Source organism: Meleagris gallopavo, chromosome 10 (assembly GCF_905368555.1).
Source record: "Meleagris gallopavo chromosome 10, MGAL_WU_HG_1.1, whole genome shotgun sequence".
Taxonomy (NCBI): domain Eukaryota; kingdom Metazoa; phylum Chordata; class Aves; order Galliformes; family Phasianidae; genus Meleagris; species Meleagris gallopavo.
In genome coordinates, this window is record NC_139413.1 from 14,714,088 (window position 1) to 14,733,558 (window position 19,471).

Genomic DNA, 19,471 nt, shown 5'->3' on the forward strand with positions numbered 1-19,471 from the left:
ACATGACATCCTCATGTCATACATTCAAATACATCTCCCTGATTTTCAGTTGTAACGGTTACTACACTTGTCCTACTCTATCTATATTGCTGCATTCTGCTTCACGTTTAACTGCTGACACCTGAATTTTAAAACCCTGCATCCCAGTATGACTAATCCACTGCATGATAAGGACAGACCTGGGTGCAAAGTCTCACTTCCAGAACAGATCTAGATTTACCAGCAACCTCATACTGGAAAGTAAACATACATTATGGTTATAGTTGTTTCTGAAGCACAGATCAGCTGCCATATCTATCCTCACACTCAATGATACGAGTTTTTTTTAAGCAAAATATACTTCTTGGTTAAGGTTTAATACCAATTTAAGTAGTTGGGAAAATAATTTCCTATGGGATCAGGACGTGGAAAGCTTTCAACTCAAGGCAAGATACCATCAAAATATCCCAAATCATTTAAAACTGAATGTTAATGACACGTTTTTCTACTAAAGATTTATTAAGATTACATTCAATGGTTTTAACTTATGGGGGCTACTATGAAAACAATGCCTCCAAGCAGAGAAATGGTATCCACTGACATTCACTGACACTGGCTGAACGTTTATAGAGACCAAATGGTGGATGATGTGTTTTAGCAATGGCAACAGTGACAGTGGGCCACCTCCAGAGGTGCAGGTTGTTTGTTTTATTTATTTTTTTAAAAACGAGCATGGCATGCAGGCTGTGGTTTGTGGCTGGTGAAAATGCACAGCTAATGGTGGTGACTGTTGGAAAATACTGTTTTGTAGCTGAGAATGTGCTCTGCCAAATAGTGTTATTGTGCTCTCTGTACCTGTTGTTGTTTCCCTGGAAATAAATAGGAGGCAGTACTTTCAGAGTGACCTACCTACATAAATTACAAATTACACTGTGCTGATTACAGAGCAGTTGCACTACAAATTAGTGGTTCATTGAAAAAGAAAAAAAAGTAATGCAAGCCACTGCTTGACACCATAAGCAGCAGTAAGAGTCACAACAGCTTGTGTGACACTTCCCAGCTGTAAGTGTAGAGCACTTTACAAACATATGTTCACACCCACTTCTCACATACTGCAACAAGAAGAGACTAAATGACTTTTTGAAGCTACCACTATACATTTTCAGTCAAGCAATAGAAACAGAAACAGTCCAAAAATCCTCAGAGAACAGGCCTGACAGGTCAGAAGGATCATTACCTTACAGACAGCTATTCTCAGTGTTACTTGTTGAAGGATCTCAGTCCTGACTTTGCTACTTAAAACTCCCAGTAACCTTTACAACATACTTAGAAGACTGGGAAAACCTAGGACCACCCCACCAAAAGTATAAAATAGTGTAAGTATATAAAGAGAATACAAGCCTTGACTTCCACAGTTTTGTTTTGTTAACCTTATTTTCCATATAAACATTTTGCATAGTCTAAAAATTTGCCATATACATCCTCCACTCTTTTAAATAACTTGTATCTATCAGACTAGAAAAGGGTGAAATACAAGCTGAAGTAAAAAGCTGCAACTTAGAATAAAGCTAATGTCTGGAATTAATGCACTTATACTTGGTACTCTTATGTACTAGAGGAAATGGTTATAAAATTTGTGATATCAGTCTGAAGCAGAAGCAAGAATTACCAGGCTGAGATAGCTGTGACCTCTTCACAGAGCTGTGCTGTCAGATGACAGGGATGTTTGAGGCCACATGTCTATGTATCTGTTGAATATTATGCAAATATTTTATACATACAGAATAGGCTTAAGTGTTCTAAGTCTTATACTATCAGCCTTACTTTGCCAAGGCCTATAGTTTTGAACTTCAGGTATTACTGAGATAAAACTTCAATATTAAAATCAAAAAACACCCAGATGAAATGCACCTGCTAGTGAGCATTCAGTCTGTCTGCAGACTGACAACCCTTCCCCCTATGACTTAGTGACCATGAACAAAAAAGGAGACAGGCAACTGAATTATAAGGCAAACAGGATACAAAAGCTCAATAATTTCAGCTTTGGAGAAGTGGATAGTTGTAGATTGTGGATCTAAGAAAGGATGGTTTAAATCTTTTTTTTTTTTTTTTTCTTAGAGGGTTGTAAAATATTAAAAGGAGTCTTACAGTGGAATAGCTGCTCTGATTTTAAAATGATCTCAATAAAGTTTTGGAGTCTGCAATAATTGAAGTAGTTAAGAAACAATGCACTTTTCTCAGGTGTATTTTAATAATTAAGAGTGTAAAGGCTATCTGCCAATAACATTTTGAACAGAATGAAAGTTAAAAACGTAGTATTAAGGTATTAAGGGGCTTAGCATGCATCCAAAGCAGTTAGAAGCACATAAGATTATCAACTTTGATCTTCTACTCCTTAAGCCTTTCATGAAGTCTCTGGTGTAGAATAAAGGGCAGAATGAGCCTGGCTGCTATCCATTATTCACAAAAGCAATGGGCATTGCTGGCATTTTCAGAAACTTACCAAGGACCTGAACAGCATTAGTTAATTATTTATTTGCACCCAAAGATCTAAATCTCTCTAGAGCTACTAAGCGCTTTCTAAAGGTCTGTTGTATTTCCTGAGATGTGCACAGACACAAGGACAACACTGCTGATTAGCTCCTTCTGACAGTTTTAAAATGCTGCCCTGGAAGGGGGCACTCCTTTTGTACATTTTGTGTCATCTGCTTTTCAGGTTCCACTATTAGATTCATTTCTCACATCTATGTCTACAAAGATTTTTATATTTGGTCTCTAGAGAATTTGCATCTAATTTTCTTTCTCTTCCCTTCTGCTTGTTCCTTTAAAGGCCCCTCTACCCTCAACACTGAAGAGGAATTTCATAAACCTCAGCCAGTATGAAACAGAACACTTCATCCCTACTACAAAACCCAACAGCCATCTCTGAAGCATACATTATTGTATGTGTTCTCATTTCATGCTGCAGCAACTATTTTGCTTCACTAGTTCCTCTTCCCCCCCCATAACTGTTCTCTCAAACCTCAAAAGCAACAAATGCAGAACACATTGTGTAAGTGTACCATAGACACTGCAACATTTTCCTAGCATGTTACAGGGCCAGATACTATGCATTCCTGATATCACTTACCAGTATTTTCCTGAATTCTCACCCTAACCGACCTTTCTAGAAAATGAAGGATGATGCGGTCTTTTTATTCTACTGCCCAAGCTTCTTAAGGCTTGGCACTCACTTTATAAACACCTTCAGTGGCATGTGTGCATTTATTTTAACTTTTTGCTAGAAAGAGTCCATGTAATGTGAAATCAGCAGGCTGGCAGCACCTCCTAAGTCATTCCATAAAGCTGAAAAAGGACTGTTCGCTTTCACAATATTCCATCTTAAAATACCAAGCCTGATATTTTTATAAAGTAATATCAACTCACCACCAAGCCACAGAAAATACTAATTAAAACAATTTCAATATATCTGAAAAAGGGCAACTTCACTGTGGATATCTCATACTGAAAATTGCTCCTATATAATAAAAAGCCACTAGATGATACTACTGTGACTGAGAAAATATATGAATATGGTAATAACTGAAAGTGAAGAATCAACACTGATTACATTCATCTTCACACATCAACAAATAGTCCGTACTCCTCCCCAGAAAACGATTTTCAACTCAGAGGGACTGGACATTTATTTCTGAGTCAGAACTAACAAGCATACACAGGTAACCAACTTTCCATCTACAGGCTTGCTCATTTCCAGAGCAGTTTTTTCCCAATTGAAACAGGCAATAGCTTATGTAAACTAACAAAAGTAAACTGCCATCATTATAACGTACAGTACCTGTAACATCTTCTGGATCCGTTACAACAATGTGTGCGTTTAGCTCCTGTAACTTATGATGCAAATCTTCCAACTTCTTATTTGACTTTTTCAAAATGTTGTCCACATACGCCAAGTTCTTTTTATCTGTTGTGACCTTCCTGAGGTTCTCAGCTCCCTCCTTGATTTTAAGTTCCTTTCTTATTTCCCGTTTGATTTGGTCCTTTATTTCATCCAGCTTCTGCTGTACCATTGTATCTGAAAAGTCCAACTTTTGGCCAGTGCTCAGGTTCTCAGAGACCAGAAGACTCTTGGCGTCCCCCTGAAAAGAAAAACATCGATGTAACTACCAGAGAACATGGTTTCTTGACAACATATGCTGCAAATTGCAGTGACTGGGCTTTTGGCTTTTGTATGTTAAATACTTACTTTTTAAGACCATGTACTAACTTACATGCTGCCCTAAAGCAACAATCTCACAAGACATTACATGTTAACAGGGGTTACATTTTACAGGAGGTTAATTTTAAATTTATTGACATTTTTACTGTGCCTATTTTTATCAGCAACAGATTTAAATACTTCTGGATTTGTCATGGCTGCCTGCCTAGCATTTATATGCCTCAGAGCTAATGACCCACATTTATAATTTTCTAGATTTGTGTGTTTTAATAGACCAAATGAAAACAGGAAATAAGACTAAATTCTAACAATTACTAACTCTCATTAACTTCTATACTATTAACTTCATTAGAAATAAAAGTAAAAAAAAAAAAAAAACCCAAAAAACAACCAAAAAACCTTCATGATGCTTTCCTCATCATGTTAACAGAACTGTCGAGATATTTGGGTAGGCAGGGAGCAATATGAAGGGATGATCAAAAATCTTAACATTTTGACTCTAAATTGGTTGTCATTCTTATTTGGTAATGCAAAAAACAACTTTTGGGAAGGAGTTCAGAAAGAACAGCATCAGGCTAATAAATCTTAATGAGCTCCCAGAACACAAAATCTCTAGATATACTCTGCATCTACTTCACTGACTCACACTTCAGACACAAAAACCCCTTTCTTCAAAATGAATAACTGAAATAAAAGTTAACATGCTGAATTTGTATCAACACATGAACATCTTCAGTCACTTCACGATATGATACATTAATTAACAAAAAAATAAAACAAGGGGGAAAGCTCTGAGGTTGTAGTTCCATGATCAGCAGGAGTAAGGAATCCTCTAGAGTTCTGTGTTAGTTACTTTTGGAGAGATGAGGATCAGGAGTTTCTGCCTGGGCCATGCATATCAACAGATAATGCTAGTCAAAATATTTAAATCTGTACAGACTCCCCTAACGATAAGAAAGATCCAATCTCCCAGTTTTTAAGGATGGTTTAAAAGCTTTACTAACTCATCTTTAGACACTTGCTATTAAAACTTCTATCACTTTTAATATGAAGAGGTAGCAATTGAAAGATTCTTAGCTATTAAAAGTAGTTAGAATAATCACTTAGCCACAAGATTTGGCTGTTTGTGAAAGAGACAGCAAACAAACAAGTCAGAAATGACAAACTCAGTGAGTCATGCAAGGGGAAAAAACTATGCAGATTTATATTTAAAAGGCACTTGTCATTCCTGCAAGTGCATTTCTGTTAGTGCAGATTAAAATAAATTATTTATTATGCATATGTAGAGAGGCTATTAATAGTTGTACTGGGAGATCCATGACATTGCTTCCATATATAGGCATATAAAAAGAATCAACATTTTTTTCCTTACAAATGATCAATAGTGATGAGCAAACAACCAGTCCAAAGCTTCAGAGCCAGCAAGGAGGAAACCAACGATCACATGCTGAGTGGTTTCGGTTGTTTCTCAACACGAACTGAATCTAAATTCATACAGCAACTGTATGTTATTTTGCTCGTGTTTAAGTAATGAGTGTACCCAAATTAGATTCGTATCTCTGATCTCCCTGTTTGCTTTAACAGATAAAAATGTAGGGATTAGCACACTATGATCTAGCCTTTAAAAACAAAGATCAAAACAGTGTTTGTAAATATGTACAAAAAGTGTATTTTTAAGTCATGACAATTTGTAGTCACTCTGCAAGAATTCTAGGAATAAACATGTCATCTTACCTCCTTCAAAGCATGATATTTCACTTTTTAAAGTTTGCAGGAGGAAAAGTAGATGTAAAACAAAACAAATCTCTTTTTTTCCATACTAGCACCTAAAGTATGCTAAGAATATGCCAAGAGCGTACACTTCTTAAACAGAACAATGTAATTAGAATATAAATAATTCAGAAATATTCTAGACTAGGGTTTCCTGAAGAGACTTCAGTCAGTCGTTTATCTATTGAACAATACGATATTTTGTTACAGGGGAGTTTTTCATCCCTTCACTAGCCCAGCATCTCAGCTGTTCAAGGGTGTTATGTTCTTCAATGAACAGGTTTCTGGAGCCCTCTCACGATCATTAGTGATTTGCATTTCAGACTCCAGTAATGAAGGTCAAGTTCTCAGAACAGTCTCAGCACAACTCCTAGAGTTGGAGTTTCAGGATACAGTCTTTCTTTAAGCTGCTTCTAAGACATCAACAGTGTGGATGCTACCACTGGTAGCTGGTTACATTGCCTATGCATTTCAGTGTTGTTACAAAATAGCTATTTTATAAATATTAAGTACTTATTAAGTACTTATACACATAAATATAATATTGCTTATTTATATACACTTATATACAGACAAGACCACCAAATGGCTACCAATGCGTCAGGATGCAGCATTTCATGCAAAGTTCACAAAACCTGCTATGCTAGAACTGAGCAGAAACTTTTAAGAGCTAATACAAGAAACCCCAAACAAACCCACAGGCATTACTCTGTCTCTTGTCATCCAGAGTTAATGCCACTTACAAACAAAAAGTGTCATGTCACCTGGCTATCTACACATCTCGTGTGGCACAAAGGTCACTGTGAAACAAACAATTTTCAAAGGAGGAAAGCATAAACCCAGAGACACTGAAGACTGCTGTGAAAATAGAGCAGGAGGGTGTTCTGCAAAGGAAGCTGCTCTGCTTGTGCGCTGACATGTTTTACTGCTGAGACACAAGGATGGCTGGAGACAGGACCCCGTCTCAGACAGATGAGCGGCCTCAGTGGTACTCTGCTTCAAAACAGAGACAACAGACACCACTGGACACAACTTCTAACACTTGAGTAAGAGGGTTAAGGTTTTTTAAGAAACGTACTTCCCCAAGTCCAAACCGTTTTAAACTGAGAAATGATTTAAAACACAGGATGTTCAAGCTTTTTTGATGGTACTTGATTTAAGATATCACAAAAACTTCTTGTTAGAACTGAATATTCTTTCAAAAATATTCTCTTATGTGTTGCTTATGTTTTGATGTCTGTCCCTCCAACACACCAGAGTGCCCAGGACCCACCTCTCTGCACAGACAGCAACTACCTGCTGCTAGGCTGTAAGAAAGGCAATTTCAGGCAGTGATGAATACTTCTTTGCAGTGGGAAAATGCACGTTTGTTTGCCAGACTGGAGATTTCGGAAACATTTCAGCATGTAATGAAACAAACTACGTTTAATGCAATTAATCATCAAGGACCACAAATTAGGTAATACTGCTGAGAGAGAGAACCACATATGTGTCCTACTGCTATAGCCTAGTGACTCAGCCTCACTTTGACTGTGGGCTCAAAGGTTATCTATTTGCACAGATGAACTCAAGATCCTAGCTTTCAATTTCTATATGCCTGGGAAAAATTTTAAGTACACACGCTGAAAATTTTGGGTAGTGGGCTGAGCCTGTCCTTTAGTAATAGAGTCAGAAGAGATTATTGTGACGATGAATATATCAGAGAATCTGCTTCAGTTGTATAGACAGAATGACTTCCAATTTAAACGAGATCCTCAAATTGCCACCTTTTAGAAGAAAAAGATAAGGTTAAAATCCTGGGCATTAATAACTGCCAAAGACTTGCTTCTAGCAGCACAGTACAGCTACACTGGTTCATCCACTGGATTCATCTTAGAGAATACTGGATAAGAATGCAGGTTGCTGAATTCTGCTAGGAATTCTTAAAGAAATGTAAGCAGAGTCTTAAACAACAGCATGCTTAGCACCTACTACTGAGTAGTTAGGCGCAATATCATTTATGTTTCACAGTGCCTTGCAATCAACCTGCCCTCAGGAAAAAAAAAAAAAAAAAAGCTATACAAAAACTCACTGTAGAACTACATACATTTTTCCTACATGTTCATTTTTATATGCACTTTAATTGTGGAAACCATTTTATGTCTAGTACAGTTTGCTGAAACGTAAGAAAACCTGTTTGACAAGTATAGCCAAAAATGTTTGGCTGTTTATACTTGTATATAATACAGTTACCATAATACAGAAAGACAAAATGTCCATTTTTAATTTCCTTTTGAGGAGCAGGAAATGCAGATTTGGGACTACTAGGCCTATTATTATAGTCTTCTGTATTATGTTTTAAGGGATAAAATAAAGTTGTTCTTCTGAACTAACTGCTGAGGTCCCAGAAGCCTGATATAGCAATTCCTGAAACTAAAGCAGTCTTTGATTTTAAGAACAATGTTAATCAATTGCTGACTTTCCTTCCCCCCCTCCCCAAAGTCATTCATAAAACCAGCTGTGACAGTCTGGCCTGGAACTACTGTTTCCTCCTGCCCACAAGGAAATATGATTGTGTTCATGATCTCAGCACTTACCCAATGTCAAGAACAAAAAAACCTTGAAGGCTTAATAGATCTTGGCATCAGTTTGCTATGCTAACACATTACAAACAAGGATTTAAACTTAATCCAAGTCACAGCTCTCTTCTTTGTAGCAAGAGGCTGCTTAAGGTACAAATAACTCTGGTGCATTGCATTATACATGGATAAATTCAAGTAAGACGCTCATTAAATGGGGTTCAGTTCCTGTGTGCATACAGCGAGCGCCTGGCTGCACCAACAAGAGGTACAGTAAGTGCAAAGAAGTGCTCCTTAAAACAGGGATGGCCAACATGCACACTGTGCCCTGCGAGAACACTGCACTGGGAGGACTGAAAACAACTACTGGTGCCCAGAAGGTAGCACAGAGCTACCTTCTGAAGTGGTATCTTTTCTTTCCCTTCTGCCTTAAAAGAACCTTCTACAACTAAAGCAAAATTAAACATTCAGTGATTGGCTGTGTAGGGTTCCTCATTCCCACCTAGGCTTGCAGCCAACAACAGTCCCTGATTAGGCCAAAGGTTACTAACCCAAGAAGTTCATTACTGATGTTGCAGGACAGAACCAGAACTGTGGCAGTGCTGTGCACTAACTGTAGCAAGTCACATAGAGGATAGAGCTTGCTTTTCATGGAAGGGAAAGAAAATGTTTTAAGAAATGTTGCCTTCAGCTGCTTCTCACCATAGCAGCTCCTGATGTGTTAAGCAAGGAGAAGGACCTCCAAAAAGACTTGTAAGAAATAGGACATAAAAAGAAAATCCCCACCATTGCCTCTCTTATGACAGTGAGGACTTGAGGAAGGCTCCAGCACAGCACAAGCAAGCACCTGGATCTGAGTTCAGGAGATGGCCGTGCTAAGAACAATCACTGCATATGGGCACTTCAGCTGTTCCCCAATTTCTACAACTAACTTGCAGCTCCTACTCCCAACCAACAAACTGCAGCAGAATCCAGCACATCACAAACAAACTTGACCCGCTTACATTTGGAAGAGACAGCACAAACTTCCCATACAATGAATACAGCCCGCTGTCACAACTTGTACTACACGTGACCAGGAAGAAGACCAGGATATGAAACTGAGCCTGCAGTAATGTCATTTCTCCATTCTTTTATGAGACCTTGCTGTACTGGTTATAATTCAGCTTCTTAATTTTATGTGCATGTGAAACACTGATGGGATCAGTGGTGTTACTGTAACTGAGTCAGTGTAACAAGACAAAGAAGCAGAACAAATACTTAGAAGAAAACTCCATTTAAAATAATATGGTTTCAACCAGACTACAGGCAGTAGTAGTTCTTTTAAATTCCAAAGCACAAACCAGTTCTTTCAATATAAAGCAAAAATGACTTACTGAATGGTTAATTATTTTTCATTGTAAACTGCTAGTAAAAAATAAGCATTGAGAGTTTAGTGGGTTCTTTTAAACCATTTTCAGATAAGCATGGAGTTACTGTTATCATCATGAGAACATCTGTAATTTTCTATATCATAGAAATACAAGAACAACTTCATATTGATAGCCTAAAATTTATAGAATACATACAATATGCACTTCCAAAATAAAGGGTGTATTTTAATATTCTTGCCAAACAAACATTACAAATGGGTATGTGTGGTATCATTTCTTTCAGAAACTAACACACATTCTGAATAACTGTTAGAGATGAAAAAAGGTTTTGAGAGCAATTCTTATCACCAGGTTTGTCTAAGTTTGACTTGGTGAATTTCCCTGTCGTCAGATGAAGCTCAAGTTTGGTGCCAGCAGTTGTTTTACTGCTCTGAAGTCCTTGCAGATAAATACAAATTAATATGATTCAGAACTATTTGAGATAAAAATAAGTTCACGCAGATGTCGTATGGAGAATTTACCTCTAATGACATGCAATACAGAAGCCAGTAATCTGTCCAGAAACCATGACTGCTCTCCCTCTTCCCCAAATAAGCGGTAACTAATAAGGTATCTGTTGAAGCAGGCATTGAAGTAAACACCTAAGATAAAGCACTCCTGCTGCTTCAGAAAGTTAGTATAAATCTGTTTTACTTCGCTCCAATATAAACACTTATATTGATTCTTTATATGAAATACTTATCTGATTTTGTCTAACCAGAATAACATTACACTTACAGCTCAAGACGCTGGAGAAAACAGTCACCATCCAAGCTTCAGGATATGATATTTTATTCTGTGGAAGATGTTTTCAAAGGTAAAAAGGTCAGCAGGTAGACATAAGTCACAGCTGGTTGCCTTATGACTTGGGTAACTCCTCAAATACAATGTACATTGTTCAAAGGCTGTATAGTTTATTGGGCATGAATCTAAGAAAATATACTTACCATAATGCAGTTACCATTGCAACTATCCAATTTCAATGGCTGTAATGTCAACATTAAAATAAACATACATGTTTAAATTCCTACTTGAAGTTTTAATTGCTAAGGAGAAATATCACAACAGCACCATCTAAAACCCAAAGAATCCAAACCTACGTTATTGGCACTTAGTGACAAGCAGGTCCACTCACATTTGTGAAGTGGTTTTCCTGCATTATGGTAAGTGAATTATAAAATAGCTGCTATTATTTAATTAAAATGTATTATTATCTGCCTCATAATTCACAGATTGTCCACTCTGCCCATCCACAAATTACAGTATCAGCTATTACCACAATTGGTAAGCTGTGGTTCCTGAAATGTTACATATTCCCAGTAAACTGTAGGAGAAGGATGTTATAAACCCTTACATTAAAAATAAGTCAGTGCAATTTGGAACTTCTCAGTACTGTTCATGCAGGTTAGAAAATGCAAGTCACTGAAAGGATGTAAAAGGAATCCTCAGCCAGGAAACAGGAATTTCGTGGTAATATACAAAGGTCAGGACAATGGTAAAAAAACAAACACGCACAAACAGACAACCAAACCAATAATTTATTTCACTCAAAAAGCACAACAAAACACTCCATGTATCAAAATCCTTACTTCTGGGATGGATAATTATGCCTGGAAAAAGATCCCTCTGTTTCTGGCAACTTCAGCTCTGAGCACAGACAACCGCTGCGTTACTCCATTTAACTTCATTATATTTTAGCAGAGCTATTTTTAGCCATTACAAAACTAATGGAAGAGCTGAGAGTCTACATTCCACTCTAATTGAGCCATCATGTTTAGCAGCCAACTATTTTGTACATTATAAATGCAGCAATACATATCAGAGATAATACTAACATCTGTTTTATGAGGCAAAAGGCCAAGTGGCCAAATACTTGATCCTGGTAAAGGAACCAGATTTTTTGTTGCTTTCTAGGACCGTTTCATAGTGCTCTCACCACAGCTTGCGAGTTCCTTCGTTGGTAGATGAATTGAAAAGGTTTTTTTTTTCTTAAAACAGGAAAGGGATGTATGCTTGTATTTATACAAAGGAACCGCCTTTATACTCCAGAATTGAGAACTCTTTCACAGTAGTTTGGGTTGCTATATCTGAAGTTAGTCAGGAAGTGTTCGCACTGTCCACTCCAAGCAGCTGAGAAAGTTGCTCTTGTTTTAAACTCCAGCAGTAAAAGGAAGATGGAAGAGCCTCCCTCCTTCTCTTTACGGTGGCCAGTGGGAAAAAGAGAAAAAAAAATCACTTTTCCTCACTTCTCAGTATCAGGGTAAGCACTGCCACACCCAGAATTCCATCTGCAGAGATTCAGGCATCTCATTCCATGCCTTTCCAGTAGAAGTTTATGGATGGACACTCAGCTATTTATAGAAGCATTACTTCACATCCCCATTTGTTTAAGACTTCTACAGAGCATCACTGATGTACGCTGTGATACATTTGAATAGTTTCTGTAATCCTTTCTTTCTCTGACCTTTGAAACAGGGTATGAAAGTTCCCACTAGCTCCTAATGTCCATTTTCTACTTAAGAATTCTCTGGGTATTACAGAAGTCACAAACAATGCGAAGCCTGTCTTAACCTACAAACACAAGCAAGAAGAAAATTTTCTGACAGCTGCTTCATGTGCAAGAGCAATGAGAAAGAGGCAGGTGATTTCACTTGCTGATTATGTGGACTACAGAAAGTCTTAATACGTTCACATTTCAAAATACAAATCTGCTTAAGGTTTTTGTTTTTTAAGCTTTCTGCATTTTCTGTAGTTTTTAGGAGCCCTGATCCGCTACTGACCTACAGCACAATAATCCAAATCATCTCCCAGGCAAGCTGTTCTCCATTTCACATACACCCTTGTGTAGGACTCTTCCATCTAGCTGTTATCAGCCCAGTCTCAATAGCAGCTAAAATGAAAACAGGAAGCATTAGTTTCCAAATAACTAATGCACCTCTAACCAAATAGTTTCAAGGCAGCATAAACCAGCAACTTTTATATGCATCATTGCATATGTGTGCCTATAAAAAAAATCTTACTGAATATGCTACAAAACTAAGTCTATAGAATAATGGCAAAAAAGGATTCACCTTATAAATGTACTGGGAACTACGCGTTGTTTCTTACACTGGGAAGTATTCAGAAAGCCCACAACAAGGCATACTTGATGGTGATTTCAATGCCTTTCCTTTTTCAGACTGTATGATATTCTACATAGGTATTATACGCTTTCCAGCATCAATCATATTGAGTCTCCAGTCATGTGATATTTAACCTATTTTCAATCTAAACTCATCCCCTTTTTTGTATTAAAGCCCCACTCCATTTTACAGTGCATATCTACATAGTAGTGTTCATACATCTTTAAAATTAAAATAAAATAAAATAAAATTGTTCTAAGAATATTTCAGCACAACAGATTTTGGTGCGCTCGTAACTTTTGAAGACATTTTTCATCAAGTCTCAAAGTTTTCTGCTCCATTCCAGTTCAGAAGCATTTTAGTGAGCAGCCTGAGAGCACACTCAGCAATCCAAACAGTAGCCTGTAAACTTTATTAAACAGTGGTGGAATATTCTGCTTACTAATTACCAAGAGCTACAAAAATATACTCAAGGTATGACATTCAGCAATACCTTCACAAAGAAGTCCTTCAAGCTAAAGAAAAATTGCTACAGTCAGAAGCTATTTTGGTTTGGAGTTTAACCTGTTGTATTCCCACGAGTATCTGCTTTGTTTCTCTGTAACGAGCTATCTAATCTAAACCACATTGTCTTTAGCAGATAAAAATACACAAACTAACTTTCAACTGAAAAAGCAGCAGGAGCATGACTTCTACTTGATCATAAAGAGCAGCACGTTCTGACTCAATACATGGCTTTAGGAGGTTGTATTTTCCAGCTGCATTTGAAAGAGAAGGGTGAGCATGGCCACTGAGGCTCCCTCAAGCATTCCAATAAAGATGTCAAGATGCTAAGTCACAAGAGGAAAATAAAAATCGGTCCCAATAATAACAAAATTAAAACTACACAAAAACAAATTTTGGATTCAGTCTGTATGTATCTTCCAAAATAAGATACTGTGCTTAGCTCAGGCTAGCATCCTTTCAGCTATACACTTCTCTAACCTCTCTGAGAATTACAGGTTTCTTCCCTACATTTCCCACTGTTTAACCTTAAGAGGGGGTAAGAAACTGGCATTATAAAAGTATTCTGGGGTACAGTCAGTGCTTCTGCCCAGTCACAGGTTCTCCCCATTTTCTGAGCAGCACCACAGCAGTCCCCTTCCCCTTCTGCCAGCCATAAGGGAGGAAGAAGAATCGTTCCCATATATGCTACTGAAATGCTTACTGCTGCTGTAAACCCAATTTGCAGAAACTCCTAGTAGATGTATTAGACTGTGTATGAAGATTCAAGTATATTCATTGCAATACAAACACATTTAACTACTTTGGGATAGTAAACAGCTTAATTTTTAACAATGGAAAATTTCATCAAAGTAATCAGAACATTTAACATTTTCAATACCTATAACTAGCAAAGAACAAGACAAAAAATAGCGATGGAAGTCTGCAGATAATACTTTGTGCTGGATGGAAATGCAAAAGAAAATAGCTCAGAATACGCATGTGAATAACTTAATTCAGAATGCAGATGCCAGTAGATCAGTTTAAAGTGTGCTTACTTGAACAGCTGCACGAAGTTGAAATTGTCAGTAAATTAATTCAGGTAAACATAATGAACAGGAAGGCAGACAAGTGCTGAAAAAAATATCATATTACTTTTAGGTCCATAAACATTATCTGTTACAGAAAGGAAAGAGTTACAAAACTATGAGACCACTTACAGAACTCGTCTCTCCCTTGTCTTCCTTCCATACCCAAGGTCATCTGGTTCAAGAATTAAATGAGAGTTAAAGAAACCAATTCCCACAAGTGTGGCAGCTGCTGCCCTGACCATGTCACTCAGCTACTCCTATCAAGAAGAAACACTTCAAAAGAACGTTTTAATATTAGTGCTGGCTGCTAACCTGAGAAGCAGAAGATGATACTGCACAATACCCTACAGCAGATCAGCACTCCTTGTCCTTCTGCACCTAAGAAACTTAGAACTGATTATTTTTCTGGCAGCTGACAAATATTTAGTTTGACTCAGGCTAACTGGTATGAGTAAGGAAGTAGAGAACAAGAGTTAAAAAAAACCAATGCTGAAGTAAAGTATTTTGAAACTTAAACCAGACACCCTTTAAGCGAGTTTCATATTTCCAGCTCTTCAGGAGAGGAGAGACTTAAGAAACAAATGCTAGCAACTTAAAAAAAAAATATCATTAAATAATAAGTTAAGTTTCAAGAACAGAATTTAAACTAAGGATCCTAAGGATCTCTAATTATACAGATATGCTAATTTGCAAATGATAACTTGTAACACACAGTTATTCTCAGCCTCGAACACCAGCTCCAGATGAGCTTATTTATAAGCAATAAACAAGCTCAAATATTGAAGAAAACACGCTTCCATTAAAGGAGATTGCTGAGTCCTAAATGGGCAGCAGTTCAAGAATGCTACACTAGTAGTCAGGCATGTACGATTTACAGTACTTTTACTTTTCTACTGCTGCCACTAAGTTTAGAACATGCCCTACACAAAAAAGCCTTGCTGATATTCAAGTGTTTTGTAGATCCACAGAACAGTTATTTTGGTACTTTCAATACAAGCCTTTGACACCTCACTTTCAGTGTGACTCGTCTCCTGTAACCTTTTGCTAGAATCTCGTTACTGTATTCCTTTTCCCAGTGCCATTAAGCCCACATAGTTACTGAAGTTCTCCAAAGAGCTGTCAGCAGGAGCATTGTCACAAACGATGATGTACTTTTGTTTTTAAGAAAAACTGACACTTCTTTGTCATCATCTCCCTTTAAATGTTAGCCTACACAGTTTGAGAAGTAGGGAAGAAATAATCCTGTCATGTCACATACAGTTGTATCTATATGAGGAACATTCTAAAATGCATTCCACTTAATTGCTTTGCAAAGTCTTCCACATAAATAAACACTTGAAGCAGAAAAGCAATGGACGGTTTTACACACTGTGCCTGTAAAAAAATGACAGGCTACACAGTCAGTTCACATTTCTCTTAAATTCTCAAGACACGTTTTGGAGGTCTTTAGATTTATGTTACTTAAAAATCCAAGTGAGAAGATAATATGCATCACAGTGATGGAAGAGGAATTTCAGTCACACCTCCAATAATATGACAAACAGTTTGAGTCATAAATCTATCACAATGGGGCTATGGTTCTCCTACTGTGACACAGAAATAAGAAAGGTAGGCAGAAGAATAGAAGTATTTTTTTTCCATTTAACTGTGAGCTGGCAGAAAGGTCCTTGCCTAGAAAAACAGATGAGCCAGTTGGCAGCAGAAGTACTTTGGAGCACCTAGAATCACCCAAACCCCTCTTTTTGCTTATTCTGAAGATAATGCTCACCCCCACAGCACAAATTTGAAAATAATGTCCATAATCCTAATGGCACAGCTGGGTTATGATGAAAAACACACCCACAGTCTATCAGTGTGCACTGAGAAGAGGAAAAAGAAATAGTAATTTTGAGAACACTTAATTACATTGCTACCTTTAATTTGTTCTTTGTGCACAATATTTTCAGGCCTTTCCTCCCCTAAATTTAGCTAAACCTCCACTGTACAGCATTGAAGTCCTCTAATTAGAGCTTTAATTGATGCTGACATGATCATTAAGAGCTATTCTGTTATTGCAAACCTTCATCTCATCTTTTTTCCCCATTAAATATTCAAATGGCTCGCAGTCATTAATAACCGAAGCATACCAATACCTCACACACTTCATTTTCTTTATGGACAGTAATGTTATATTATTTGTGCAGTAAGTTTTTTTTCCCCCCACTCTAAAATTTGATCCCATCTGTTTCAATTGAATACTTGCTTTTTTTCCTCTTACTCACTTAGAGAAATAACAAGACAACTGAGTTTTTCAGAACTGCTCTTTTGCTCTGAGCTCACAAGAGCCCAAGCATGAACTTCTGAAGCCTAGTAAATAAAGTTGTGGTGGTATCCCCACATACATCTTGCACGCTGCTACAAAACCTTAATGCTGTTCTCAGTCTTTGTCATCAGAGTAAGTGTAACTACATCTTCCATCCACGCATAATGTCCACACCAATTCTATTTTCAAGGCTTTTGCAGACAAACAGGTTTTTACAGTCACATGCAGGATACCCTAAGACCTTCTGCTTGAAGAATGCAAAGCTAGAAAAGAATTGCCACAGACAGAGCATATTGCTTATTATCTGTATATTCATCTGCAGCACAATTGGACTCTCTTCACAGTCTCTAGCAAAACCCACACACACAGAGTAAATCTCAGGCCTGTAATCTGATGAACGTTTTACTACACAAGCCAGCATCACACGCACAAAAGCAGCCCTAAAGAACCAGCAGTCCTAGCCTCTCCTAACAGCTTGTTCCTACCCCAGACTATTCCCTGACGTACGCCAGTACAAACCTTTATATGGCCACATAGTGAGCTGGACTGTGAAACTGATCAGGCTGAAAACTAATTTAGGGGGGGAAAAAAAAAACCAACAACAAACCACAACACAAAAAATCCCCACAAACATTCAAACAAAACTATCAACAAAATCTGCTCACAGTATAGCTGTTTGCGCAAGTGTAAAGCAACACAACATGGCAAGAACTGCTTTTAGCAGCAGCACCAGCTGAGGAAGTCTGACACGATTAATTCTGCATGTGCAAAACTTCCAGTTACAGTGTGCAGCGAGAACAATGAACAAGCAGAACTTTTCCATCCTAAATTTGTCACAGATCTGCCTGGTATCTTCGTCATCTACAACAACAGAACTAACTGAATATACCTTTCTACAGTTTTCAAATGTACAGAGTTGCTAAGTTTAAAGGCAAACTATAGCACCAGTGACACACTAAGCCCTAGAATTCTTTCATGCTTAATTAAGCAATGTGCGTTTAGGACTTAAAAACAAAAATAAGAGGCAAAACAAAAGAAAAAAAAAACAACAAACTTTTTTGCTGCCAACCACCAACTTCCCTCAAATGTAAAAAAGGAAAAAAAAAAGGAATTCTTGTAATATATACACAAATATTATAATAACAATATACACTACGGTGATCTTTATATATTCCAAATATTCATTTTTACAGGATATCAAAAAAGTCATCACAGTCTGAGAGCTGAGTAACATTCTCCATGTTGTATGCCCAGCACTAACTGAGAAAACACTCCTGTTGTTTACTGGTCTTATAATCCACATAAGAAGTTCCTCTCTGACCTGATCTGCTCCGAAGTATTTCTGTCACATCAGCAGAGCCCCATATCATCCATGTGATTTATCTCGGAACTTAATGGAAAGTTGTCCCCTAGCTCTTCTAAACTTTAGAAGAACCAGTGGCTTTGCTGAACGTAATTTCATTATCAAGTTATTGTGTTCTTCTGTTTAACAAGCTTCACTTAAAGTCGAATCCTTTCACCATGTTGGAGGACTGCAAACATTTCGAAACCCTGAACAGAAACATCAGTTTGCTTCAGCACTGACTACTGCGCATAACACTACAGACATGAAGCAGACAATACAGGCTTTCAATTCAAGCTCCCTGATTTGTATTTATGTAGAGAACAAATCAGGAATTTAAAAACCAGTGCATCCAGAGTAAGGAAAGTCAGGCTTACGGAAACCCACAAGAATTAGAGGCAGAAAAAACTAATTTACTTTGTCTGCATTAGTTTTATTGTGAAGAGGTAACAGAAGAAGCACCTCTTCCTAGGTGTTTTTCCCACCTAAAAACAAAGCAAAACAAAGAAACCCAAAAACATAACCCAGTTTTCTGGATTTGCTTAACAGGTTAGAGCAAGTCCTCTCTGGATCTGCCACACATTAACCTTTCTATACAGCAAACCTAACAAAAACAACTAAACCCCATCCAAACAGGAAAAAATCTGCATGTACTGATCTTCCATAGCCAAAGCCTTCCCAACAGTCACTGCTTATTTGGTACCTCTAGGTTATTTCTATTCACGATCAGCCTGGTCACCATTCTCCATCACCCATACTACATACTCGAACATCCCTCAGTCCTTGGAAGAGATTTTCTGCCAAACACCTCCAAAGCTACATCCTTCCAACACTCCTTTGAGCAATCCCTTGCTACAGCATGTCCCCAGACAAATGGCTGAGCTGCTCATCCCAGTGCTTTCTCTTCCTCCCTGCCTTTCCATCACTTATTTTGTCACATGCTTACTTGTGGCAGCTCTTACTTGTTCCGTGTTAAGCAAAGCCTAGTGCAAAACGATCCTGACCCAGAGCCACAATTTGTAGGTACTAGAGGAGCACAAGTAAGCGCCTGTAATGGTACAACAAAGGCCTTTAGCATAGACACAGTTGTCCTAGTGGAGCTACGTGTGCTAATATTCTTGTTTTCTCCCCCAGCTCCCTAGCAGAAGTAAAAAATTCCATCGCCAGGAGCATATTTTGCCATCATGGTTCAG

General features: G+C 37.7%; 1 protein-coding gene across 5 annotated transcripts in view; it reads right to left on the reverse strand.

Annotated features, from left to right (window-relative positions):
* PKN2 (protein kinase N2) overlaps nucleotides 1-19,471 on the reverse strand; it is a 52,509-nt gene that overhangs the window by 26,591 nt on the left and 6,447 nt on the right. For 3 of the 5 annotated variants that reach the window (XM_085231045.1, XM_085231046.1, XM_085231047.1), the window contains exon 2: nucleotides 3,818-4,118. In XM_085231045.1, the coding sequence (XP_085087171.1) occupies nucleotides 3,818-4,118 (301 nt within the window). Of the gene's footprint in view, nucleotides 1-3,817; nucleotides 4,119-10,676; nucleotides 10,700-14,763; nucleotides 14,931-19,471 lie in introns of those variants that run through there. The other 2 variants (XM_085231048.1, XM_019618652.3) reach the window with 2 other exon arrangements.